Source organism: Pseudogymnoascus verrucosus (genome assembly GCF_001662655.1).
Source record: "Pseudogymnoascus verrucosus strain UAMH 10579 unplaced genomic scaffold scaffold_29, whole genome shotgun sequence".
Lineage (NCBI taxonomy): Eukaryota > Fungi > Ascomycota > Leotiomycetes > Thelebolales > Thelebolaceae > Pseudogymnoascus > Pseudogymnoascus verrucosus.
The window spans coordinates 75,893-100,586 of NW_017263680.1; the positions used below are offsets into that span (position 1 = coordinate 75,893).

General features: G+C 47.3%; 11 protein-coding genes across 11 annotated transcripts; 3 read left to right on the forward strand and 8 right to left on the reverse strand.

The window, feature by feature from the left end:
- Positions 1-231: 231 nt before the first annotated feature.
- VMA11_1 (v-type proton ATPase 16 kDa proteolipid subunit 2) lies at positions 232-1,012 on the reverse strand (the record flags this gene model as incomplete). Its single annotated transcript, XM_018275349.1, has 6 exons — positions 232-274; positions 322-492; positions 548-660; positions 722-804; positions 884-914; positions 965-1,012. The coding sequence occupies 6 exons, from the start codon at positions 1,010-1,012 to the stop codon at positions 232-234; spliced, it is 489 nt and encodes a 162-aa protein (XP_018129342.1).
- A 709-nt stretch (positions 1,013-1,721) lies between these two features.
- Positions 1,722-3,924, forward strand: VE01_05892 (uncharacterized protein). Its single transcript, XM_018275350.2, has 6 exons — positions 1,722-2,081; positions 2,196-2,546; positions 2,604-2,835; positions 2,888-3,075; positions 3,129-3,312; positions 3,369-3,924. The coding sequence occupies exons 2-6, from the start codon at positions 2,384-2,386 to the stop codon at positions 3,745-3,747; spliced, it is 1,146 nt and encodes a 381-aa protein (XP_018129345.2). The 5' UTR covers positions 1,722-2,081; positions 2,196-2,383; the 3' UTR covers positions 3,748-3,924.
- A 29-nt stretch (positions 3,925-3,953) lies between these two features.
- VE01_05893 (uncharacterized protein) lies at positions 3,954-5,159 on the reverse strand (the record flags this gene model as incomplete). The annotated part of the gene is made up of 5 exons (XM_018275351.2): positions 4,844-5,159; positions 4,596-4,797; positions 4,479-4,543; positions 4,274-4,436; positions 3,954-4,226 (listed from the first exon to the last, which is right to left on the reverse strand). The coding sequence occupies exons 1-5, from the start codon at positions 5,098-5,100 to the stop codon at positions 3,954-3,956; spliced, it is 960 nt and encodes a 319-aa protein (XP_018129344.1). The 5' UTR covers positions 5,101-5,159.
- Positions 5,160-6,327: 1,168 nt separating this feature from the next.
- On the forward strand, positions 6,328-6,906 carry VE01_05894 (uncharacterized protein; the record flags this gene model as incomplete). Its single annotated transcript, XM_018275352.1, has 1 exon — positions 6,328-6,906. One exon carries the CDS (start codon positions 6,328-6,330, stop codon positions 6,904-6,906), a length of 579 nt encoding a protein of 192 aa, XP_018129347.1.
- A 64-nt stretch (positions 6,907-6,970) lies between these two features.
- VE01_05895 (uncharacterized protein) lies at positions 6,971-7,531 on the reverse strand (the record flags this gene model as incomplete). The annotated part of the gene is made up of 3 exons (XM_018275353.1): positions 6,971-6,986; positions 7,055-7,399; positions 7,452-7,531. The coding sequence occupies 3 exons, from the start codon at positions 7,529-7,531 to the stop codon at positions 6,971-6,973; spliced, it is 441 nt and encodes a 146-aa protein (XP_018129346.1).
- A 371-nt stretch (positions 7,532-7,902) lies between these two features.
- VE01_05896 (uncharacterized protein) lies at positions 7,903-10,253 on the reverse strand. The gene is made up of 3 exons (XM_018275354.2): positions 9,942-10,253; positions 9,106-9,882; positions 7,903-9,009 (listed from the first exon to the last, which is right to left on the reverse strand). The coding sequence occupies exons 1-3, from the start codon at positions 10,187-10,189 to the stop codon at positions 8,286-8,288; spliced, it is 1,749 nt and encodes a 582-aa protein (XP_018129349.1). The 5' UTR covers positions 10,190-10,253; the 3' UTR covers positions 7,903-8,285.
- Positions 10,254-11,035: 782 nt separating this feature from the next.
- VE01_05897 (uncharacterized protein) lies at positions 11,036-12,542 on the reverse strand (the record flags this gene model as incomplete). Its single annotated transcript, XM_018275355.2, has 3 exons — positions 11,848-12,542; positions 11,629-11,796; positions 11,036-11,578 (listed from the first exon to the last, which is right to left on the reverse strand). Exons 1-3 carry the CDS (start codon positions 12,478-12,480, stop codon positions 11,036-11,038), a joined length of 1,344 nt encoding a protein of 447 aa, XP_018129348.1. The 5' UTR covers positions 12,481-12,542.
- Positions 12,543-12,853: 311 nt separating this feature from the next.
- Positions 12,854-13,987, reverse strand: VE01_05898 (uncharacterized protein). The gene is made up of 2 exons (XM_018275356.2): positions 13,185-13,987; positions 12,854-13,102 (listed from the first exon to the last, which is right to left on the reverse strand). Exons 1-2 carry the CDS (start codon positions 13,876-13,878, stop codon positions 12,939-12,941), a joined length of 858 nt encoding a protein of 285 aa, XP_018129351.1. The 5' UTR covers positions 13,879-13,987; the 3' UTR covers positions 12,854-12,938.
- A 1,715-nt stretch (positions 13,988-15,702) lies between these two features.
- On the reverse strand, positions 15,703-17,987 carry VE01_05899 (uncharacterized protein). Its single transcript, XM_018275357.2, has 4 exons — positions 17,453-17,987; positions 17,287-17,404; positions 17,037-17,234; positions 15,703-16,983 (listed from the first exon to the last, which is right to left on the reverse strand). The coding sequence occupies exons 1-4, from the start codon at positions 17,639-17,641 to the stop codon at positions 15,812-15,814; spliced, it is 1,677 nt and encodes a 558-aa protein (XP_018129350.1). The 5' UTR covers positions 17,642-17,987; the 3' UTR covers positions 15,703-15,811.
- Positions 17,988-18,546: 559 nt separating this feature from the next.
- VE01_05900 (uncharacterized protein) lies at positions 18,547-19,628 on the forward strand. Its single transcript, XM_018275358.2, has 3 exons — positions 18,547-18,892; positions 18,960-19,019; positions 19,072-19,628. Exons 1-3 carry the CDS (start codon positions 18,745-18,747, stop codon positions 19,458-19,460), a joined length of 597 nt encoding a protein of 198 aa, XP_018129294.1. The 5' UTR covers positions 18,547-18,744; the 3' UTR covers positions 19,461-19,628.
- An 879-nt stretch (positions 19,629-20,507) lies between these two features.
- On the reverse strand, positions 20,508-24,659 carry VE01_05901 (uncharacterized protein). The gene is made up of 2 exons (XM_018275359.2): positions 24,001-24,659; positions 20,508-23,951 (listed from the first exon to the last, which is right to left on the reverse strand). Exons 1-2 carry the CDS (start codon positions 24,429-24,431, stop codon positions 20,609-20,611), a joined length of 3,774 nt encoding a protein of 1,257 aa, XP_018129293.1. The 5' UTR covers positions 24,432-24,659; the 3' UTR covers positions 20,508-20,608.
- Between the last annotated feature and the right edge of the window lie 35 nt (positions 24,660-24,694).

A 24,694-nucleotide genomic window follows, 5' to 3' on the forward strand; every position in this document is an offset into this window, starting at 1 on the left:
CTCTAGGTGGGTATTTACCCCAAAACATGTCCAACAGAGCAGAAAATCCGACGTAAAATGTAGATTTAAGATTATGAAGTAAGTGTCTATAAGCCATGGTTTACATGAACCCGAACGGAGCGATTTGGTCTCCCCCTGCGCATCGCCAGCCAGACCAACACATCTGATCCACGACGCAACGATAAAGTAGAAACATTGCCATAAAATACATATATTGATACAAGCCTTTATTCATCCCTTTGTTCTCGTATTGAGAATCAGTGCGACGATTAATCTGTGAACTGTTAGCTGTGAGGGGCCCAATAACGCGACATAACATACCCATAGAGCCCTAGAACCTCAGCAAAAATCAACAGCAAAACCAAGGGCACGAATATCCGCGATTGTTTGATATAAGCTCGTATCCCATGTTCTCCAATGACACCAATCCCATATCCAGCAGCCAGCCCCGTCATGCCCACTGAGATCCCAGCCGCCAAGTGCATGTTTCCGCTGCCAGTCTTCAGTATAGCTTCGTTTAGTTTCCCACCGTGCTGAGTTTTCTTACCTGTACAAAGAGTAGTTCTGCTTTGGCGGAGGGCTCATGTCCCCGACTATGAGCAGAGATACCACGAGCGCATAGACGGAGATGATACCCGCCATGACCGTTGGGAGCAGTGACTGGCATGGTATCAGTTGTCGATTTGGGCATTTGAGATGCAGCTGCAAAATGGAGCCATACCTTCATAACCAAGTCTGGGCGCTCAACACCAACTGCCGCAACTGCCGCACCGGACCTGAATGTCCCATATGCAGCTCCCATGCCTATTGATCGTGTGAGCAACTGCTTTCAGCGAAAACGGAGGCCCCTGGCTCAGTAAGCCGGCGATCAAACACTACGCACATCCAAAAATCATGGCAAAGGCAGCCCCGGCCTGAGAGAATGTTAACTCCGGACCCCTCCATCAAGAACCAGAGAACTCACCATTCCAAGAAACGGCGCAAACTTGGGTGCGCGCTCTGACTCGGCCATCTTTACGTCAGTAGTTTCTGGCGCAACCTGCGGGTGGTTGGGGAAGTGAGATAATGAGGGGGTGAAGATTTGCGTTTATATCTTTGGTAACGAGAAAGATGATGCATTCTCTAGGTATTGTAGAGTAGTACTGCCTAGCCGCCAAGGAATATGATTATGGCGAGGCTGAGCAGCCTGACAGAAACTCGTCCTGAGGATGCAGGGTTACACCAGTGGAGGGCTACTCCCGCCTTTAGTGGCACTTCCCCCGCTTTTCCATCTTATTTTCATCTTGTCAACCATTGAACCTGAACGAACTGCTGCAAGTAATAATGCTAAACCTAGTCTAATAGAATGAATAGTTACACACTAACTCGGCTATACGTACTGTAGTAGCCGCGAGGAAACTGGGCGTCAGGTCCGGTCTGGTGTAGATAAGCTTAAGTATCAGCGGATTAATTGTCTCGGTCGTACTCGCAGGTTTAATGTAGAAAGCGGACAGGCCCCTTCCGTGCTCATCACTTTTGGTCGGAGGGAGTTAGGGCTTAAAAAACGCCACATTTGATAGCATATTTATCTATTTATTGTAATAAAATCAAATTTTATTTGCCGTCAGAAGCGCGATACCCTGCCGCCCCTTCAGCTTATCGGCCAATATTGGCTCGGTTGGAGGCATCCGCAGTTGACCCGTCAGCGGCACAGGTACTGCGCACGGCCGCACCCCAAAACACGAGGGTAAGCAGGGTTAGCCACGTGAGGCATCCCAAGCGCGAACCAAAGTGTATTCTGATAGATGCTTGGCTGCATCGGTTACTCCCTCGGCTATGGCTTTGTATCGTCTCATATTCCATTCATCTGGATCAAGCCTGGGGTCAATTCTCCGACCCCGCAGCGCAGACCCCGCCAGTTCCTCAGAATACTCTCTGCTTCGGACGGGAATTGAGAAGAGTTGGTGCTTTCGCGTTGAACAAGATAGCACTTCAAAAATAGAAATGTGGATACCAAGCACATGTTAGAAAGGGCCACGACGCAGACTATGGCGGCAAGACTATTGGGTTCTATTGAAACCAGCCGCGTACAAGAGGGGCAAGTAAGTTCCCTCGCATTGGTCTCGACTCTCGAACGCATTGACCCCGTTAACGCCACAACGTTCCCACGAGGGACCCCTCCTACGTCGCTGATCTTAAACTAAAATCTGTTATAGTTCCCCCAGATTTTCAGCCCTTGGAATTCAATTTAAATGCTACACTTCCGTGGCGAAGCTTTCCGATGTTTCCCTTCACACCTATATCCATTCCGCTATAGTCGCCGCGCAGCCCTGGGTTACAACCACAGTCCCAGATATTGGGGAATGCCATATCGTTGTTCGTGACCGGAAAATTCCGATTTCGCATGTGGAATCTCTGGCGCGGCACAGACAAGTCGGCTATGTCAGGCGGCGTTCCGCAAGGTGCCTTGGGACTCTCTGTTATAGTGCTACTATACTCGTTCCTGTGCCTTTTTTTGGGCCTTTTGCTGTTCATTGTTTGCTGGAGGCACGGCGCAAAATCTACATGTATGTGAAAGAGTCACACGAGGAACTTCTGACCGTTATTAACTGAAACGCAATTAGATGTCTCACTGATTGCTGTTACTGCATCGGTGGCCTGTGTTGCGTCGATCGCACAGCAAATACATTTTGCTACGGATTGGGTAGGAATTAAACAAGCGCAGTATGCGGCGAAGGAAAGAAACCCGACAAATCCGATATTGGTTGTGACAGGCTCCGCCCAGGGTGCGGACTTGGGCTTGTTCTGGATCCAATTCACGTCATACAATATCAACTCTCTTTTGGTCCTATTCTGGTTTGTGACTTTCGTCAGTTTCGTGCGATAGTGACTGACGTTCACCTTGAAGGTCCGGCTCTTTATTCCAGGGAACTTGGAAGCTGAAACCCCTCGTCAAGCTCCAGTCTCGATCTACTCACCTCGAGACTGTAGCAAAGCTATTTGCCATCCTTTTCCCGGCACCGCTACTCGGTATAGCTCACGCGCCGAGTATCTCAAAAAATGCCGCGCCATATTTGATATTATGTAATGCATCGTGTGAGTGGCAAGGATCTCATCCGTCATATCAACAGGGCTGATTTATATTACAGTGGTCATTAGCTTGTTAATAGGTGGTGTTTTGCTTATCCTAACGCTGTATAAATTTGTCACATTAAAGAATAAGTTTTCGTCAATTAGAGGTTCTAGCGGGAATAGCAGGCAAGAGACCCTGCGTTTGAGACGAAGAGATAAGTGGATCATTATCCGCTTCTCTATTGCGTTTTCCATTCTTGGGTGAGAGTTCACTTCATTGTTATTATCCCTCAGCCAATATTAACACATGTATCCAGTGTCTTCGAAATCGCAATAGTTTGTTTCGAAGTCCTCCAATACAACGCCAACCATGCAGCCATACGCGCCACCCCAACCACCGCCGCCGAGCTCCCCGCAATCCTGACTGAGATCGCGCAGTTCGTGCCGGGTGTCACGCCACCCCTAATTGCGTTTTTGATATGGGGCACGACAGATACGTATTGGCAAGAGCTAAAGAGCATGTTCACTTGCTATATCAGCAGGAGGAAGAGTAGCCCGTCAGTGGTATCGCGGAAGGACGCGAGCAGTTTGACCTTTGAGAGGCTGAGCAGTAAGAGCAACCTGAAGGTATTTTCGCCAACTGAGTTGAAGGATATGAGAAACGTAGATAGAAGCAGGGGTGAGCAAAGGTGTTAGACGTTGTGGTAATAGATCTGCCATGGCTGGTTTGCCCTCCTGTTGCAACAACAATCTAGGAGCCAACCTAAATACTTATATGTAACAGCAAAGGAGAATGCGATTACTGTGTTAAGGCATGGCCAGCATGCAATGTTGGTTGCCCTTGATAGTACATATATATACGATATTAAATGGTATTGCTACTTCATGTTCTATGTGACGTCTTATCCGGCCCCTGTTTTCCCTTTCCGAGCTTTCATGCCAATAGTGATAAAAACAACTCCGTTCCAGAACCCCCGTAACGAACCAGTTGCGCCAACAGCAAGCAGAAGCGGATCTGATAAATAACCAGGATTGGTAAATGAAGCAACGCGATTGGTTGTTGGCGCGACCCATATCGCCAATAAAACGATGAATATCATCAAAGGCATTAGAACGTATTGTCTAAATGATAATGTTGATCGACTGGGCGGTGGCCGGCGGTATAGGGTGATGGTCTTGGGAATGTTAGTACATAGTAGAGTGGCCGGGAGAAAGTAGTTACCGATTCCCCATCTTGGGCGTTGGCGTCGTCTGAATCGCCGTCGTTATGGGATATAGTTTCCAGAGGAAAAGAGTCGTTGCTGATTGCTTTGAACGCTTGCTTTCGCTTGAGAATGTTCACGCCGATGAGGCCATATAACACCATAGCAATTAAAATGAGAAACCTGAAAGGTTAGTATAGCTTAAAAAACGACAAGGAGACATACCATATTGGTCCATAGTAAAATATTAGGCGGAAGAGTACCCAATTAGGATTTATCGCACACCAAAGCTATCATCAGATGTTAGTTGTTGGAACACTGAACTCGGAAATATTCACATACGGTTACACTGCCGTACATGGGGCCTTTTTCTTGTGTGTTGACAAAGAGGAAGGCTATCGCAGGAATTGATACAAGTGTAGTGATCACACTGAAGTATTTCCATTCAAGCTTGCGCAAAGCTTCTGCGTCGTATCTATGGAAGACAATAAGGAAGACGTCAAAAGCCATGGCGGTTGTCCACAGTACATCAGCCGGCGGAAACCTATAATTGTTAATGTTGGCGAGTACTGTGTGCCAGATGAACATACATTTGCATCAAGAAGCCTTGGAATTGGCATAAAGCTGAGCCATTTCCCGCTCTTGGGCCGCTGAGGGATATCATCGTAGCAATTGCATCGAATAGGTTGAAGAAAGAATTAATGAGGATGAGACGATGGATTGGGTTCCGATAGTGTTCTGATAAGCAAAAGGTAACGATAATAGTAGTTATACCCAAAAGGGAGAAGCCTGACGCGACGCGCTCGACGACTTGGAGGGTCCATAGCTGATCATCGGTGAGCGGCATGGTGGCCCTTCTTTGGCCCTTCGTTGGCCCGTCGTTGGCTCGGGGAAGAAGTAGGAGAGATTTCACATAATTTACATTGTCCGTATCTACATATCTACAATACTACAGAGGATCCAACAGATTATATGAAAAAGGAGACAAATGTATCGCGCGTGTTTCGTGGCATATGACGTGCTATCACGTTTAAATAATGCCCTATCACCCTCTGCAAGCCGCAAGGGGTAACAGGGATGGATAGGGTCCTACAGCGTGGGGGTTGAAATAAGCTCCTGGGATTATACACCCGAGAGTTTGTTTTCCTTCCTTTCCATCCTTCTCGAGAGATATTATTGGAAGATGTTTGAAAATACTCTTCGAAGGTGAGATGGCAGGGGTTTGTGTCGCATGAGCACCAACAAGTCGGGGCTTCGCTCACACGACCCCCACCCAGCCGAACTCCCCGTAGTGCTCAAACAGAGGCGAGTACCGACGGAGCCGTGGAGATGTTCCAGCAACCGAGTTGGCCTTTGAGACTTTTGGTCTTCTCCTCGTCTGTTGGCGCAGGATCGCCAACCGAGAGTAGGTACGGCGAGCCCATTATAGCAAGCGCAGTTTTCGAAATTGGCGTCAATTGATGCCCATTGACCGAAATAGTAACAATACTCGCAATACTACACAAGGTTAGATTGCGATGGGAGCTCCAACGAGATAAAATGACAGGAAGGCAAGGAGGACAGGAACTGTGGTGTGGCGGCTGGTGCACGGTTTCGCGGCGCGGGCCGTGCATATGTACATACCAAGTGTACATGTAAGGCACCGATGGTCCAGGCCACAACGCGACACAGCAACGACAGGAACACGATCGGCGCCTACGATCTGGTATCTCCCTCATATTTGGGATCCAACACCCAGTTATGCGGCCTTCTCCTTTCTCATCTCTAAAAGATGACGCTCCAAGATGGCCTCAAGGAGGCAATGGCCCATCATAAAAACACGGAAAGCCTCGCCATAAACAATACATTCATCCGCCGAATGGTTACTCTCCTGGCGCTGAAAACCACTGGTAGAATTCTACACGCGATATGGCATATGTGTTCCCATCTCGAAACACAAAATCGTCAAGTCTGGAATTTGGGTTCATCTGACGGAAGCGGTAACTATGAAGTATATTGCGGAGAACACATCGCTACCTGTCCCTAAAGTCTACTCCTCCTTCGTACACAAGGGGCGTGCTTACATTGGATTGTTATGGAGAGAATCCAGGGTGTTGGGTTCCCTGCAGCATCTAAGGAGCTGTCCGAAGAGTCGCTGGAAAACATATTTACACAGCTAAAGGACATGCTCGAGGAACTACGGGCGCTCCAACCTCCCCCCGACATAGGAGTGGAGAGTTGCGTTGGGGGATCTCTGTATGATTCACGCATTCTCCGGAAAGTATCGCGCTTTGGCCCTTTCAAGACCATCCAGGAGTTCCATCTTTATCTCAGAGAGTATTGTGACCCCTCTACAATCCAGAACGTGGAAATTGCCCAGGATCTGGAAGATGTCAAAGATATGGCCGCAAAGCAGGACGGACCCTGGCCGCCACCAGTTTTCACGCACGGCGATTTGAACCCATATAATATACTTGTGCGCGAGGGACAAGTTGTTGGTCTTATCGACTGGGAGTTTTCAGGATGGTATCCTCATTACTGGGAATATACATCTGCTTGGTGTGGCAATATCTTGAGAACAGGCTGGCGAGACCAACTCCACAAGTTTTTGGATCCGTTCCCTGAGGAGGTAAAGATGGAGACTACACGACAGAGGTGGTGGGGTGAGATCTGATAATTTAGACAGGAAGATCATATGTAGTAAAAAATCACTAGTCCATGGTACAGTCTCTAGGTTTTTAAGCATGTTCCAAGCTGACCTGGGCCCCATCAGGTCAGTCGCATTGGTATACCGACCCGCAGACTTCTTTTTAGCCACATACTCTCTCCCAGTCTGCTCAATCGCGCGCCAATCCAGTTGAGAAGTCCCGACAATTCCGCCGTCACTGATTATACGAGCTAAAACCTGCTCGACCCACGTCCGACATCTCCAATTCGGGTCGTTCTGGACGAAGGGAGTTGTTCTGAACACTTCTTTCAAGCGCTCGTCATCCTCGATCTTGGCAATTAAAAGTCGTGCGAGTAGTGTAGTCGTGTTTTGAACATCTCTTAAACTCAGTTCCTCATAATTCCAGCCCGTGACTATGCTGTTCTTGACGTGGTAGCGCGTGCCCGGAACCTCCTTCGATTTCTCTGCTTTGGGCCCAACAAGAAATCCCCAACGATATCTACATACATGATTAACTTGTGTATAAGTGGCAATATAGTTAATTTAGTTACTGTCGCTCTTCCGGGGTGACATCACCCGTAGCACCGCTAGGATAAAGGGCAATGTATAATCTGTTCTTGTTGGATACCATATTCGCTGTGTAGAACTGGAAAACGTAGGAGTATCGGGGCTGGAAATATAATCCTTGGAGCTGTAATTTATATATGCGTGGTATTGAGGTTGGTAATTTTTGATAGTAAGTCGTTGGAAGTGGTACACAGCTTGCTTTTATTACTTTGGATTTCTACATATGAGGTTAGTAACATGAGAATCACCAGGCGTGAGGCGCATGGGTCGTTTCATATCAAAACAATACAATCCATTCATATTCAGGCAGCTGTCTGTTGGTTTTTCTGTGGCTGGTTAGCCTGCATATATCAGAAAGCCTTCTGTTGGATTTATTGTGAGTATCATTGTTGTTTGGGCAGCCCATCTGCGACCAGGAACCACAGCACGGCGCTTCGCCTCCCTGACCGGTGGATTAACCACACCACGCGCTCAATATATAAATATCATATCACTAATTAATCAACTACTAACTGGATGCATCCGTTCCATCGTAGTTTTCCCATACCTGCACACTCAGCATCTCCACTAATGCTAGCCCGACAACCAACAACGAACAGCCCGCACGCCGACAAGACTTTCACTGAACACTTATCAGCGAACTTCTCGTCTTAGTCTATCCTGACCGTGCAGAATATACTCATTTTGGTTGAGACTACGCAGTCCCACAGCGTGGACCTACTGAGCTTAGATACTTATATACTTATTTACTTACACATATATGCCCGCATACACACTCGACCCCTAACGCCCAGACTCTAGCCCTTAGCCCCCATTCCCTACTCTGCCTTCCTCCTCCGCATCCTCGCCTTAATCTCCCCCTTCGGCCCCATAACCCCAAACCCAAACTGCTTCTTATTCGGCTCCAGCACTCGTCCCGGCTCCAGCTGGAGCTCGATCTCAAACTTAGACAGGAACAGTGCCATCCCCGCCATTGCCTCCTGCTTCGCATAAAACCGGCCTGGACAAATGTTCTCCCCGCCACCATACGGGATAAACTGGCCCGCCACCTTCTCCGGCGCGAACTTTGGCGGCACCGCCTCGCCGCCCTCCGCCTTCTCCGCCTCCTCGCCGCCCTTCAACTTCGCGGGATCAATGAGTCTAGGGCCGCTAAGAGGATGATCCTTGTACACCAAGAAGCGCTCCGCCCAAAATTCCTCCACATCATGCTTCTCCCCATCCCTACCATGCTGATTCCACGTCTCCCGATTCCGCGCCTCTTGCCAGCTCGACGCGATGATCAGGTCGCCCTTCGGAAACTTCCATGGTCCAATCTTGAAGGTGTCGACAATGGGCGTGCGCTGGATGAAGATGGCGTTGCGCAGGCGCAGCTCCTCCGCATAGATGGATTGGAGGAGTGGGCTTGCCAGGAGGGCTTGCATGTCAATACCCCCGCCGGGGGAGAGTGCTGCGATCTCGGCACGCGCCGTAGCTGCCAGGGCAGGGCGCGTGAGGATGTCGATGAGGCACCAGCCAACTGTAGGGACAATGTTTGCGTTTGCGCTGGCTGAAGTTAGTAAAGTGCAGATACGACGTATGGGATGGGGTGAGTAGCCAGAGTATAGACTAAGTAAGAGGAGTGGTAAAAAATGCACTTACGCCCAAAGTAGTCCTATGTCAAATGTCGGGCGCACGTCGTCTGTCATGCCCTTCACGCCTGTATAATCCACAGCGCGGTCTCGCATCATCTTCGACCCGTAGAACTCCTCCCACACCACGCCCTCCAGCTTTGGGTCGTTGAAGTCTAGGTTCGCACGCGCGTGTGCCTGCCACTTCTTGATGGAGGCGAGCAGGCGATCACGCACAGCGTAGGCTTTGGGCGCGAAGAGACGCGGCACTAGCTTGAAGAGCGTCGGGATGTGGTGGTCGTATTCCCAGAAGTCCTTGTTAATGTCGGGATTCAGTCCGATCAGGTGAGGACCGTAGATGGCGTTGGTGCTGGCGGCGAACATGGTCGACTGGATGAGGCCGTAGAAGTCAGGCACGTCAACCCAGTCTGTCTCTGATTCAGGGATAGCGCGGTCAAGCTCCTCGCCCATGTATTGGACAAAGCGCTCAGCGATCTCAACAAGGGGTGGGCCAACAAGGTTCGTGTGCACAGTCTTGTGCTGCAGGTACCAGATACGATCGCTCATATTGAGGGGGCGTGAACCAGGCAGCGGCTCCTTGCGGCTTCCCGTGTCGTCGAGGGCGTAGCTCTCGCGGCCGGCGCCGGCGCCACCGAAGGCGTTGTCAACGGTGATGATGATGATTTCGGTCGAGTCGAGGTAGCGCGAGCCGCGGAACATGGCGAGCACATTCGCGGTGCCGGAGATCAAGGTAAGTTTCCTATTGGCGAGGCGGAAGCGCACAGGGACGTCGCGGGCGTGTCTGCTGCTGTGGCGGGGTGTTAGTGAGAGTTATGGAAAGGGGGCACGTGACATCGTCGGACGAACAGGGCATTGCGGACGGCTCTTTCGTTGTCGTAGAGAAAGGAGATCAGATTTCCCACAAATGGTACGGCGTAGGGGGCGATGGGAGCAGATCTAGAATCACTTTTATTGTTTGCGGCGAGGAAGGCGCGTAGGGAGGTGATGAGATATGTGAGGGCGAAGGGAAGCAGGGACGCGACGACGATGGTGAGTCGCCAGTCGCGTTGGGCGAGGGAGTAACCCTCCGCCACAAGATCATCAAACATTGCCATGGAGTAAGAGACAACCTTCAACTCATTGAGGTGAATTAGTCAAGAATTTGCGAAAGCGCGGTAGTTTTGACTTTATGGTTAAAATAGAGTAGGAAGCTGACGAGCTGTCTAGATAGGCTTAGCGTGGGCTATTCCGAATACGAAAATGGTTATCCTTCCTCACCATCGCCAATTAGCGGGCCGTCATCCTCTCTGACGCCCTCTCCCCAACCATCTTTTTAAAATCACCCTTCTATTATTTGCCATTATATTGGGAAATGATACTAATGCTAAACCCCATATATATGATCTAACGCCCGAATACAAACCCCCTGGGGAAGTGTATATTGGAGAAATATGCCTGTGGTCGGAGATCGGACGGATAAATATTCTGCCGAACAGCCTCAAATGGAAGATCTGACAGCCAGAACAGTGGCTTTCCTGCAACAGATATCAGCGAACACAAAACAGCAGTTTCTATGTCATCCCTGCCCATTGAAGCCCTTGATCTTAAATATTCGGTGCTAGATCTCGAAAGCACATTGAGCTTGTGGTATAAAAAACGCCCTGTAAGTATTGTAGCGCTGACGAGATTCTCACCTCACGCACAGCCCTGAATCCCCATGGAGCTAAAATAAATAAAAGGATATTAATATGCTGTGGCACTTGGCGTGGGGTGCACAGAGTGGCGGGTACATTCTTTTCATTGGCGAACTATGGCTTAGCCACCTCTTTTGTCAATTTATATTCTGGATGGAGCATAATGAGATTGTAATCGTGGTGAAAGTACGCTGTATCACTGCAAACACCCCTCTATTAAATCATTGCGTTTATGTTACTTTTATCCTTCAAGCAGTTGACTCCCTGTCACTGCTCCACTAATCTAGGTACAGCTAGGCTGAACGCATTCTGAGGATCATACCTCCGTTTGAGACCCAGCAGGGCCTCGAAGTTGGAGCCAGGGCCATAAATTTTGGATAACGGTACGTCGCCCGGCTGAGTCACAGAGATGTACGTCCCTGAGAGAAGGTTTTTGGGGTCCATTTGGAGTAGTTCGTTTTTAAGACCCGTGGCCCACTCGATAGATTCATTCACCTCCTCCTCCTTTGCCACCAAAGAAATTAACTCTAGCATAAAGTGAGGCTCTCTCGATGAAAACACCGAATCGGAGTTTGGAGCTGCCGAAAGACCACGGAGCTCATGCACGCCGAATGACGTCCCAAAGCTGGAGGGCATCTTCTCAAATGCCCTACCTAGAATCTCCGTGGCATCCTCATTCAGCTTGCGAATACTCACGGTTTGGCACGTACCATATGCGCGCTGGGGAACTTGTGTTCCTATAAAATCAATATGGTCTGCAATCGTCTTCGGTTCAACGGTGTTCATCATGACGGGGCCAAGGGCTGCGATCTTTGCGATAGTGGCGCGCGACCTGCGTCGTGATCTTCCGATGACCACACCAATGCCAAAGCAAATACTCTCCCATGAGGGGCGTTCATAATAAACTGGTATATGCCCAGCTCCAGTGGAACACTGCCATCTTCCAGTAGTGCTTGATATCCGGCATTAAAGTTCTTATACGTCGATGTGATATCCTGTGAGTCAAAGATGATCATGCCAGCAAGAACCTGATTCGACCTCAGTTTCCCTTTCTAGGCGCCTTTAAAACAGCGACTTACCTGACCCAACGGATAAACCTTCACCGTCAGTTCCACAATTACGCCAAGTGCTCCTCCCGCTCCACGAATACCCTTCAGCAGTTCCTTATTAGCAACGACAACCTCTCCTTTTGCATTGACGACTTTCGCCGCCAGAATGTTGTCTACGCCGAGACCGTACCTAGACATGATCGGTCCGTATCCTCCGTATGTGCTCCACCCAACAATACCTAGGAAACCGAGCGCACCTGTAGGTGTCACAAGTCCGTCTTTAGACAGCTCCCTAAGAAGATTGGACACTATGACCCCCCCACCCACTGTTACGGATGACTTGGTCTGGTCCACTTCAATGTAGTTAATGTCCCGCAAGTCGATCATCAAAGCATCTTGGACGCAAGACAATCCGTATATATTGTTCCCACCTGAGCGGATGGTAAATTGGATAGAACTACCAACACAGAAGTAGACCAGAGCCGCTACGTCATTTGCCGTTTGGGGCCGGACGATGGCCATTGGGGCAACAGACACGGATTGGTTGTAGATTATCTTCAATGAGGAGAACTCGGGATCTGTGGGCGACACATATTTGATCTCTGGGTGATTGTTCAGGAAGAGCCTAAGGGTAGCTCGGCTGTTATCCAACTGAGAGGTCATCTTCGACTGGAGGTCAACTTGTTGTACTGGTAAGTAAACCTGTATATTATAAAAGGTCGGTTATACGTTACTATATGCAGCGTCAGAAGATCGGACTACATAGCCTCTCTTATACTTCGTAGATGTGCTTACTTAGCTTCGTAGCTACGAATGCGCTAAAACTTTCCCGTCCGCCTTATAGGGCAAGTCTCGAACTTTAAGCATTACATCACACACTACTGACTAGTGACCCTTCTTATCGTTAGGGAATCCATCTATACTTGACTTAGTCATTATCTCTTCCGCTGTAAGCTCCCACAGTAACCCTTGTTGCTCGTCATTCCACCACACCATAGACAGGATCATATAAAAACATGTTGGTAACTATATAAGTCTCATACTTTATGCATTTTGTTAATCTGCGCTCTATGGCCCATAAACCCAGAATTCCTCTTTCACCACAACTCATTCCCACGCCTCTAAGGCCACCCTTGAAGACCAAGTGTCAGGTCATCGGTTGAAAGGAGATGCTCCTTCTTAGCCTTTAGTTCTTCAATATCCCAATTCGACCAGACGAATTTGCCTTGTAGAAACTCTGCCTCAGGGCTAACAATCCACACTGCGAAAGAAGCAGGAAGTTCGACTAAAGCACATATATACATTAGCACAGTTAATCTTCATCAATTTATAAAGGGGGGGAGGGGATTAAATAAGATGTTACTCACTGTCATCAAACGCAAAATCAAGCCCACCTTCGGAACTCTTCTTATACATTTCTGTCTGGATAACCCCTGGGTGGATAATATGAACCCTTATCTGTGGGTTCTCAAAAGCGAGGTACTCCATCATCCTAGCAGCAGCCATTTTACTTACTGCATACGCGCTATTTGCGGGCATAGGAGGTATGTGACAACCACCCGTGGACACGTGCACGAAAATCGGGTTCTCGGCGGCGTGCTTAAGGAAAGCTTTTGAAAGGATTAAGTTTCCTTTCACATTGACAGTCATTCCCCGGAACCATTCCTCGACGTTGCATTCCGCGATAGGCTTGGTATCCGGCAAGTAACCTGCATTGCTGACGAGTATATCGACTTTCCCTAGAGCCTTCTCGATGCCCTCGAATGCTTTGCTGACTGCAGATTCATCGGTAATGTCGGCAACTGAGGTGTAAACTGTGACGTTGGTATGAGCTGCTTCTACCTCTTTCTTTGTCTTCTCGAGGCTGGAAACAGTACGCCCGAGGATGACGATTTTCGTGGCGCCTGAAGTTGCGAATGCTTGGGTTATACGAGGCCCAATACCAGAGCCGCCGCCTGTGACCACGATGGTCTTTCCAGCTGTAGAGAGCTCAGGACGTGAAGGGTCAATGCCGGAGTAGGGCGAGGTGTGGAAGGTTTTTGTGTATGGTGGGAAGCCCATTGTCTCTGTAATGAGGGTTTGAATGGTATCTGTAATTATTTGAATCTCAATGTCACTAATGACCGCCCATGGCAGGGCGGGGTTAATATACTACAAGTGAAGACAGACGTCATGGCTACCACTAAAGAAAAATCCACATCCCGCGCTATCTAGGACATACCCTTAAAGCCGCTAGTTAGTTCGCTTTCCCTTAAATGAAGCTTAAGGTGCATAAAGTGGTGCCGAGAGAAAGAAGTCTAGCTGCGGAAAAAGCCGATACGCGAAACTCTCAAGGTATCTGTGGTAGGTTGGCTTTTTTACTTCTTTTCCCGAGCGAGAAAGGTTTTAACGTGATCTTTAAGCGTAAACAGTTTAATTAAAAAGGCAGTAAATCGCAGAGCAATGAAACAATTTCATATTGCATTTATAACGCTAGGAGCCTTAAGAAGCTTGCAGTAATACGTACACACAAAGTGTAATTTTTACATTGCGTTATTACTAGCTAACAAGGTTTGTCTCGACAAGGTGCAAGCTTCGGGTAGGAGGAACGGGCGTTTGATAGAAGCGATCGCGATTAATCTTATCTCGCTCCCTCGGACTTATAGCGAGTACGAGTCGGAGCGAGTACGAGGCAGAAGGACGGCAGGCAAGCGGACACCTAATTTCTAGTCTTGGTACTCATAACCTTGTCGGTATCAACGTTAAACACCGGTGATATCTCCGTGCCCATTCTTTTGCGGTGCAGTATATGTTGTCAAGATCGGTTGCTATTCGCCCCGCTAGTGTTGTCTTTCCCAGTGGAGTTGGTCAGTCCTGCATCTGTTTTTTTACAGGGGGGTCGAAGCTAAACAGAGTCTAGAATTCCAGATATTCCCACAAAGAATCTATGCGACATATTCTCATGCCAACCCAATGATCACAAACTATTAGTCACTATTTCGAGTCTTACAAAAGATGGATATCCAGGTACTTTAAATCTTTGGAGTCAGCCGAGAAATCTCGTGGTCGAGGGTGGTTTTGTTTTGGTCCGATGAAGCCATGATTGCGATTCTACATCATGTAACATGGGCCAGCTAGTCAATCTTTGCGTAGTACCCCCCGCGGCAGAGGACTTTATCATTATGACCAAAAATTGATTTGGCCATCAAATTATATGCTCGGCAGATATTGATCTCCCCCGTCGCTTATGAGCGCAACAAATGGGTGAAGTATGTTTTGTATGTTTGGTATGTTTTGTATGTTTTGCATGATTTGTTCTCGATGGGGTTGACACGGGCCTCTTCTTATGATGGGGTTCCCTGGCTTGAGATCCCTACTGTGATTTGGCACGGTATTACAGGAGTGATCATTTTCCATACTATATCAGTTGGCTATGTACACGCATGATGAGAATCTAGATAAAGTAGTCATCACATAAAGTTTGAAGGATGCATTCTAGAGGACGATGCCAGCACAGCCGGGTCTCATTTGATAGACAGATAGGCATGGGTGAACCGATATCACAGTCTGAGAGGCAATTTACTTCGTCCAACTCCCAGATATCTACAGCTTCCCTCGACCATAAGCGTATAGCACAGCCTCATCAGTTCCAGTTGGAGAACTTTAACTTTGAGCATGAACAAATCGTATAAATTGGCGTATGTAAACAGGTCGAGTAAATACTTAAGTCGGTAGAGTAGTTCCATATCATACAGAACCCGTTGTAAGAAAGTCAATAATATATTTGTCCACGTTGTGGTGCAGCATTTTAATAAGTGTATGTCTGTCTTTGAAGATAATGAGGGATTTCAATCCGATAGCTATACTACTATCATGTACATACAATAAAGCCAGCTACTAATCGACCCCTCCTGATATGCGTCCTCTATCCATATCGCTCACTACTTCCATCGCCTCTTCTAGCTCTCGATAAACGAAACAGTCTTCATTTTGCTCCGTGTCAACAGAGGCTTGCTCAGACGCCAGAATCAGAAGAAACAACGCCACTGCTGCTCACATATGAGTTCCAAGCTGTACAAGTGTCGCTCAAAACTGTTTCATCAATAAGTGCTGTAATTTCACTAACACGCTCGACGAGCTGTAGTGCAAAGCCCTCTGAGGTGTGCCATCCAATGTGACAATGCATAAGCCATGCGCCAGGGTTGTCGGTCTGAAATCCAATAACTAGATAACCGCCACCAGGTAACATGGCAACATCACGACGGGGTGGGTTAGTGAGCTGCAGTGTTGGGGCGACCGTAGCATATGTACCAGTGCCTTGAGCCAGGATGCTGAAATCGTGACCATGAAGATGGATTGGATGTGGCACTGCATTGGTAGTTTCGATGATGAAATAAACCCATTCTCCAGCCGTTGGAAGTTCAATAACGTGAGACGCGGTCGTGTACGTGTCATTTCCCTCTGAGATCTGGAGCAAGGTCGGGTTGTCCCATTCAGCAACGAAGGTTGTCGCGGCCATGAACCATTTGAAGACATTTCCAGACCTCCCTACAGTAACAGCAAAGTCGTCACTTATGTCCGGGTCGGAGGCATCAAGTGCGAGGTAAGGAACCAAGTCGGACATGGATTCATCATCGCAAGAATCAGTGTAGGTGTATGCGGTGGTAGTGGGGTCAGAAGTGCTAGTAGAGTCGTATCGTACTATGCCTTTGATGTTGTCAGCAGAGTCGTTGTCGCTGCAGGTCGTCTGGGGAATGGCCCGCATCCAATAGTCGGCGGTGGCTTGGTCGGCGGTGACAATAATATCGTATCTCTGGCCTATGCCGATATTGAGGTAGGTAGTGCTGTATGGGACGATGGGGACAAAATCCATAGCTATCACTTCTATAGTGTGGCCGTCAATCATGAACTTAAACATTGTGTCGATGGCGGCGTTGACGAGTCGGAGGCGGTAAGAAGTTCCCGAGACGAAATCCATCTCGAATCGAGAACCACCAGTGTCGTAGACATTAGTGCCGTTGATGAGACCATTGTCAAGCGTTGGTGGGCCTGTAGTTTCAGCTGCAGAGTACAGAGCATCGGCTGTCTCGTGGGTCCAGTCATTCAAGAATAGGATGCCTGCATCTTCATCGTAGTTGGCCGTGGCCGGGCCATTAATTATAATGCCTCCAAGAACACCTTCCCAGGCTATTGGAATAGTTAGTAATTTAAGGCGACTTCAATTTGAGTAATATACATACCCTGAAGAGCGAAATGAGAGTGGTACCAAGATGAGCCGTACTGCGTAGCTCTCCAGGTGTAAGTGATCGACTCTCCAGGTGCAAGGGGGCATTGAGTAATAGAAGCAACTCCATCATTCTGATTAGTGAAATTCTGGTGCAGACCGTGAAAGTGAAGACTGGTGCCATTGTCTGAAAGGCCGTTGTAAAGATGGACAACTAAGATACTCTGTGAGAAAGCGTGGAAGCGCAAGATGCCAGGAATACATACCAACAGTGTCACCCCAATTAGCAATAATGGTTGGACCAGGGAATGTACCATTGACAAGAAGCACATTTCTCTCAACACCATCTAGGGAAGCTGTGGTATTAACCAGCTCTAAATAAACCTACATTTGTTAGTTGGTTCCCTTGTGATTATGCGGAAGGGTTTTCACTTCAACAGTGTCTCCAGTATCAGGGACTTCGTCGTAGTAGTTTGTTGAGAGATCATAGTTGCCCCAACAAGATCTATCTTCTGCAGAATTTGTGCATCGTTTAGAGAGCGATCGGGTGGATGGAGACGCAGTAGCACCGGAAACAAGATATGTTGCAAGGCAAGAAGCTGCAAAGGCAAAAAAATGCATGCTGCCGAACTCTTATGTGTTGTTTGGAGGGAAACAACTGCGATAATTTGTGAAATGAAAAAAGCTAGGAAGAATGCTGAACTGGATGCTTCTTCTCGTCGCAGCTTTCTTGACATTATATACGTTATTCTTCACCATGGTACTGGTTAACCCCTGAGAATGGGGACCATGGACGACAGTCTGCCCCAGACTGGATGGGACCTAGGGTATACGTCTTTGATAGCAGAGAAGGGTCCGAAATAGGGTATGCATGAATTAGGAAAGAATTGATACGTAACCACTCAAGTGAGAATAAAAAATATACCTAGTAAAAACACATGTCGTGGACCATACCATGAGTAATGAGTCCATTTTATTCGTGGACGCTTGTAGGTGGAAGTGGCCGCAAGAAATGCCGATGGTAAGACGATGACAAAGTAAGGAGAAAGAACGTCTCATGACTTACAACTGCGCCATTTGAATTACGAGCACCACAGGTCTCGATGCCCTAGTCAAAGTTTTTTTTTTTGGATCTTACTTAGATATGGGTGAGCTAAGAACATAATTAGCAAGGGCTGCGCGGCCCCGAAGCCTTGATAAAGCTTATACCGGGATCTTAAATGAAAAATATGCATAGAGAACAATAGCGGGGACCACAATAAGCATCCTGTTTTTGTATGGGATTGGTTGGTCTTGATTGGTATGATCCGTTTGGCAGATGGGTCAGGTACCGGCGTACTAACCCCAATCGTTCCGTTTCAGGTACCCGGACGCCTCGATCCTATAATACTGCTTAGCATAACAACTATACCAACGCGTCAGCACCGGACGAATCGGGCTGAGGCTGAGAACCTAATGATCACAACCCCTTGTTTCGATTATTGATCAATGCGTTATGGGATTTGCCGCCCCTCAACATCGCACGTGGAAGGTGACCGAACGAGGCATTGATTTTATACTACCATTATCAAAGTCTATAATGCGTCCCTAAAGTGAGCTTACTTAAGAGTATCCTGGGTCCAATATTTATTTTTCACTTTCAACCTCCCTTACTATTATACCTACCTTCCCTACTTCTTAGCTATTGTCATCATTCGCCCTATCAGCCCTCACCGCCGTACACGATGTTATTCAATTCCAAGTTCATCGCAGCTCTCTTGGCTATCCCTGGGGCCACTTCGAGCAATGCTGCCGACCCAATCGACCCGTCTAATCTCAGTCTATACGCCTACGGAAGAAACATCAGCGGTTTAACTGTTTTCTATGGCGATGGTATGGACAATTATTTTGAAGCTTTCACCACAGTATATTTATGTCCTAATACTGACAATTGCCGTAGGTCTTGCTTACATTGGCTCCACCCCGCTGAACGGAGTATCTGTGGCTTCGAATATTACATGTATTTTGCATCTACCCGAATATTCCTCCTCAAACGCTCACATACTCTATAGTTTCTACCACCGATCCTGCGTCCGAAACTGCAACTTGGAACGTCACGTCAACAAACGCTGCCTTTAGCACCACTCCCTTGTTGTACATTGTTCCAACCGACAGCGCCTTCACCCAAGTTGGCTTCTACGGCAGTAGCAACAATAGTTCACTTCCCACGGGTGGGGTAACAACAGGCTTCGTCCTCTTTGGTAACTACCTATCTTACATCGCTTCTGATGGAACTATGCAACAGCAATTCTGGGCCCAGGCCACTGATACCATTGGCACTTGGAAGCTTATGTGGAATGCTGGTGGTGAGGGAGGTGTTATTGCCGACGGGTATACGATTACCCCTGTTAGCATCAAAATCCGCGCTCCACTTGTGATAGACGATTCGGCGACTAAATAGACAGTTCCAATGGGTATATCGTGATCCGTTGTGGGCATGAAGGGGGTTGGAATCAAGTATTTAAGAAAGTGATGAAGAGGGGGGGGGAGATATGGCAATCAGATTGTGGATGAGGATTATTACTTTCTGAGATCGATAGTTTGAACTTCTGTTAAATAGAACCAGTCATTCGTTAGTTTTGGACCCTTCATCGTAGCATATCCTATTATATGTTATTAGTGCTGGCTCGTGTCTGCATATTTTCTACATGCTCTGCCTGTTGTAAAATGGCTAGACGACCAATGGAGAATGAGGCTCGTTTTAACTTACGGCTAGATTATAAAATGTTGGCTTGGCTGGAATGAGAACTCCCTACACGACGACGAAATCACATCATAACGCATCTCAAATATTCCGTTGATTTGTAACCAAGTGTTGAATGTACGGCAATGTACAGTCCCGCCAAAATTCTGTAGAGATTTCAAATATCCCCCTTATGATTTACAATAGAATTCCACACCAATAACCACAATTATTTTTGCAAAAGTAGAAAATCTAGCAGATTGACGAGGGCATGTTCCGCGACATTTGGTTGGGGAGAAGATGGACTAAGCCACAATTACGACGACAGCCCGATGAACGTAATATACCCCACACTGACTCCCGAAGTAATGAATGGTACTGCTAGTTACAACGGCGAATATCTATTATTAACGTCCCACATGATGACAATAGAACACTATCGGCACTGGAAGGTTAAAGCAACAGATGTGTGTTTCATTCGTGAGTGTGCACTGACGACGACGCAGACGTGGTGATATACGTACATCTCCAAATGTGGTGTGGTCATTTGGTGAATGAGGTGGAGACTTGTGGGCACCCTGCCAATCTGATATGCACAAGCTCCAAATTTACTTGCCTTTTGCTCTCGACCCGCTCATCGGGGATCAAATTTGACTCTAATAATTCAACCCCTTAGAATCGAGTTATCATGGATGGCGTTTGGTCTCGCTGGCTGCTCGCGGGCTTGTGCAACACTGTTACTGAAAAAACTGAAAGGAATAAGGATGTGCAAATTGAACAAATATCAAAACCCCAGAATAGATATTACTAATATCGCTAGTTGCCAACAGCACTATAAGCATGGTATACCCTTTCGTTTTTTTCCTTCAGAGATTGCCTATCGAATTATCCTCCATCAGCGTCTTGACTTCCGGACACTTTTTACAATTCTTATGAGCCTTGGCCTGCTCCTGATAGAGTTGTCTTGCAGACTTGGCACTCCCATCTTTGATACTTCTTTTGGCACCGTGCTGCAACAGCATTCTCACAGCGTCAATGATCTCTAGAGAGATTGCGATGTGCAATGGTGTTCTTCCATCTGTCGTATTTTTGACATTGACATTGGCTTTCTTTTCGAGAAGAAGACGCAAGATTTCTAGCTGATCGTGGTTTGTCGTTGCTGTCCAAGACCCCATCGCCAATTGAAGCGGGGTGAGACCAGCTCCGTTTTCGCCATCCACAGGCGCATTCTTTTCCAAGAGCATACCAACTGCCCAAGGATCCTTTCGTCGCACTGCAAGATGTAGGGGCCCATTCATTGTTCCAGGCGGCGAAACATTAATGTCTGTACTGTAGTTTGGTGCCAGAAGAAGAGCTAAAGCATCTCTTCTATGTTTCGGCAATGGCTCATTTCCACCATAGAGGATCTGCAATAGCGGGACATCTCCCATTGCATCTTTGATATTTGGGTCCGCACCTGCCGCAAGGAGTATGTAAATGAGATTTGAATATCCACTCCACGCTTCATGCTCAATCGCATACTGAAGTGGAGTCCGTCTGGATACCTTGTTCTTTGCGTTGACATCAACACCATAGTTGATGAGCTCACGGACGCATTTTACATGCCTATCACTAGCTCCTCTTACCGCATTGAAAATGGGTTCCCAACGTGGTTCTCCTTTCTTACCAGGGTTACAGCCAGATTTAAGAAGCAGACGGACAGCAGATACACTACCTTCCTTTGTATATTGACCTAAGAAATTGAGTGTCTTGTCTTGCCATGGCAAGAAGACACCGGCACTGCTAAAGCGTTTTGCTGTTCGAGATGACATAACAGATGTTGGGGCAGATGAAGCCGCATCATCCCAAATCTTTTTCATGTAAATACTAGCATTCACTGGTTTGATTTTCTCCTTTGCCATGGGCTTGTGAATGAGGTTGTCAAGATTTCCCGCGGTAAGCGGTAGAGAAACCTCAGGGCCCATCCTTTTCATGTAAATATTGGTATTCACTGGTTTGATTTTCTCCTTTACCTTGGGCTTGTGACTGAGGTCATCAAGGTTTCCCGCGGTAAGCGGGAGAGAAACCTCAGGGCTCATCCTAGTAGCTGTTGGCTGTGGCTCCTTCTTGTTTATTGACGGCCCTTGTAAGACGATTGGGCTATTTTGTGGAGACGATGAAGGCGCACGCATGTTGCTGAGCCATTTCTTTATGCCATTTTCTTCGAGAGGTATGGATTTTGGTTGGTACTTCGGGCTCTCACCTTTGTCGGGTTCGGGGGGGTTGGAAGCCCTTTGAATCTTTAAGAGCTTCCCCACCCACAGAGGGCTAAGACGAAAGGATAATAATTCTTCCTTAATCCTCATAAAGGTATCCGGTACGAGATTTTCATAGTCGTCCTGTAGAGATTCGTAGCTAGTGCTCCGCCGTAATCGATCATTATCCACCGAGGACATATTCTGCAGTAGAGCAATAGAAATATGATTTAAATTATCATAGCTTCTTCTCCGACGGATGCGGGTTTTGAGAATGTAAGATGGCGAAGTGTGGATGTCATCAGAATTTGTCCATATGAGTTGAGCAAACGGCGTAAGCTGTATGTGATTCTGTATAGGAGCCTCAGTAGGTAGCAAAGAGAGGGTTGAATCATCGCATTGGATTGGTAAACCCTTATTCTCTTCTACAATAGGCGGAAACCATACGACCATCGCAAGATCCTCGTTGTCCTGCACAGGAGCTGCAGTGGCTTTCTGAGGGATGTTTAAAGCATTGGTTTGGGTTGGCAAATCCCCATTATCTTCCACGACTGGCGCAAGATCACTGGTATGCTGCACTGGAGCTGTAGTGGCTTGCTGAAGGACATTCAAAGCATCGGGTTGGATTGGTATATCCCTATTCTCTTCCACGATCGACACAATCTCTATGCTGTCCTTCACAGGCGCTGTAATGACGTTCTGAGGGAGAATTGAAGGCTCAGATTCGAACGTAATATCCTTGTCTTTTTCCAGAACTGGCGCCGGATTATACGTACATGGTTCAACTGTGATAATGAGGGGAAGCTCCTCGTCTGGCGTTTCTGGAAAAGCACCAGGAAGTAACTGTGTATCATACTCAATTGAAGCCTGTTGCGGATAGTTGACGTACGTATACGGTGATGGTACAGCGTACTCGAAATTTGGCTTTGAGGCCTGGCTTATGTTTTTTTCTACTTCCTCTGCCTCGATCACTATCTTAGAGTCTTGGAGGGTATATTCGTCTGCTTTCCTAGCAGGTTGTAATAAGGGCGACAAATGACTAGGTTCCATGACCTCTTTATTTTGTACCGGCATTGGAAGATCGGGTCTAATCGTGTTGTCCATGTCTTCATCTGTATCCGACATACTTTCGGATTCAGATTCTGTTTCCTTGCAACATCTGCCACACCAGATTCCACCATCAGCTTCACCAATATCTTCAAAAAGATCGACTGCGGTACGACGGTTGATGGGATCTTTACTGATCATCTCTTTTATCCATTGGAGTGGAGTGTTATCCGAAAGTCCCGGCATGGGTTGCAAGACTCGAAACCAGCTGATAGCAGCATCTAAGTTGTGGAAGACGAAAGGGTTTGCGGTTCCGTTTCTATGGAAATGGTCTTCCAAATTCTTCAGGGTTTTGCCTCGGAGTACCGTTGTCATTTCAAGAAATACAACGCCAAGCGACCATATGTCATTGGAGGACCGTCTAGGAGCCCCTGAATTGACTTCTGGGCTTTGATACCGAGGTGTAACGGAGGTGATATTTCCTTTTGTGACGCTATTGGAAAACTCAGTCCCTGACCAATCCAGCGCGGTACCAAAGTCTGCGATGTATATGTGCTGATTGTGAAGCAGAATATTCTCTGGCTTGATATCGTTGTGGCGAATCTGGCTGTCTTTGAGGTATCTGACAGCATTTGTGAGGCAGCCATAATAAGTCCTAAAGACAGACTTGTCACACTCCGGTAATGGTTGTTGGAGATATTTCTTCAAATTACAGTCTGCAACAGGTGTTATGAGTAGGGCGACATAGTTCAAGTCAGTATAGCTTCCTTTGACCGCAACTAAATGATCGTGGGAAAGCTTTCGGAGAGTATGAAGTTCCTTTTCGAATCGTTTGAAGACTTCTCGTCCATTGCCTTTCTTTATTCGTCTCATTCTTTTGCGAGCGTAAATGATGCCAGTGAGTTTACTCTGGACCTTTTCGACGGTTCTACATACCAGATTAGCCTACTTGATGTTTCGTTTTGCTATGAACTAACCCAGAACCACCTTTACCGATCTTCTCGATGTTAGACTTGAAGAAAGAATTGCCATCTTTGACAGTGCAATGCCCTCCTTTCTCCAGGTCGTATGCAGTGCTCAATACATAGTGTTGGAACTGGCAGAATTTGCTGAACATCTCCGGAGACTGCAGATCGCGAGGTAGGCTGGTTTTGGTTTCGTAAGGTAGGGAGATATCTGTATGGCCTAAACTTATGAAAGCATCCATCTCTTTGACGGCGTGAATCATGGAGAGAAGAGCATATGTTCTCGGTCTTCGAGCCCATTGTTCTTTTTTCAAGTCATAATAGAGAATGTCGGATATCACATCAAAGGCCTGATCCAAGATTGGTTGAAGCTCGCCGGAATCTGCTACTTCCGGTGTACAAAGAGAGTTCAAGGAGCTGAGCGCTGTCTGATGAAAGTCCATATTCGGGTCTTGGTATAAGTTGTCGCAGCGATACTGGGCCAAATTTTTGTCTCCAACAGTACACTGCTTGGACGGTTTCGGCGAAAATGGAGAGACGGGGTTAGGTATGCTTCTGCGAATAAATTCATGATTCTATGGAAACAAGGCAGAAAAAAAGAAAACAGTCTATATTGATTATGTTACAATAAAAGGAGGGGTAGGAGGCGAGGCTGTGAGGTTGTGAGGCTGTGAAGCTGTGATGCATGAAGGATTGTGTGGGTGGA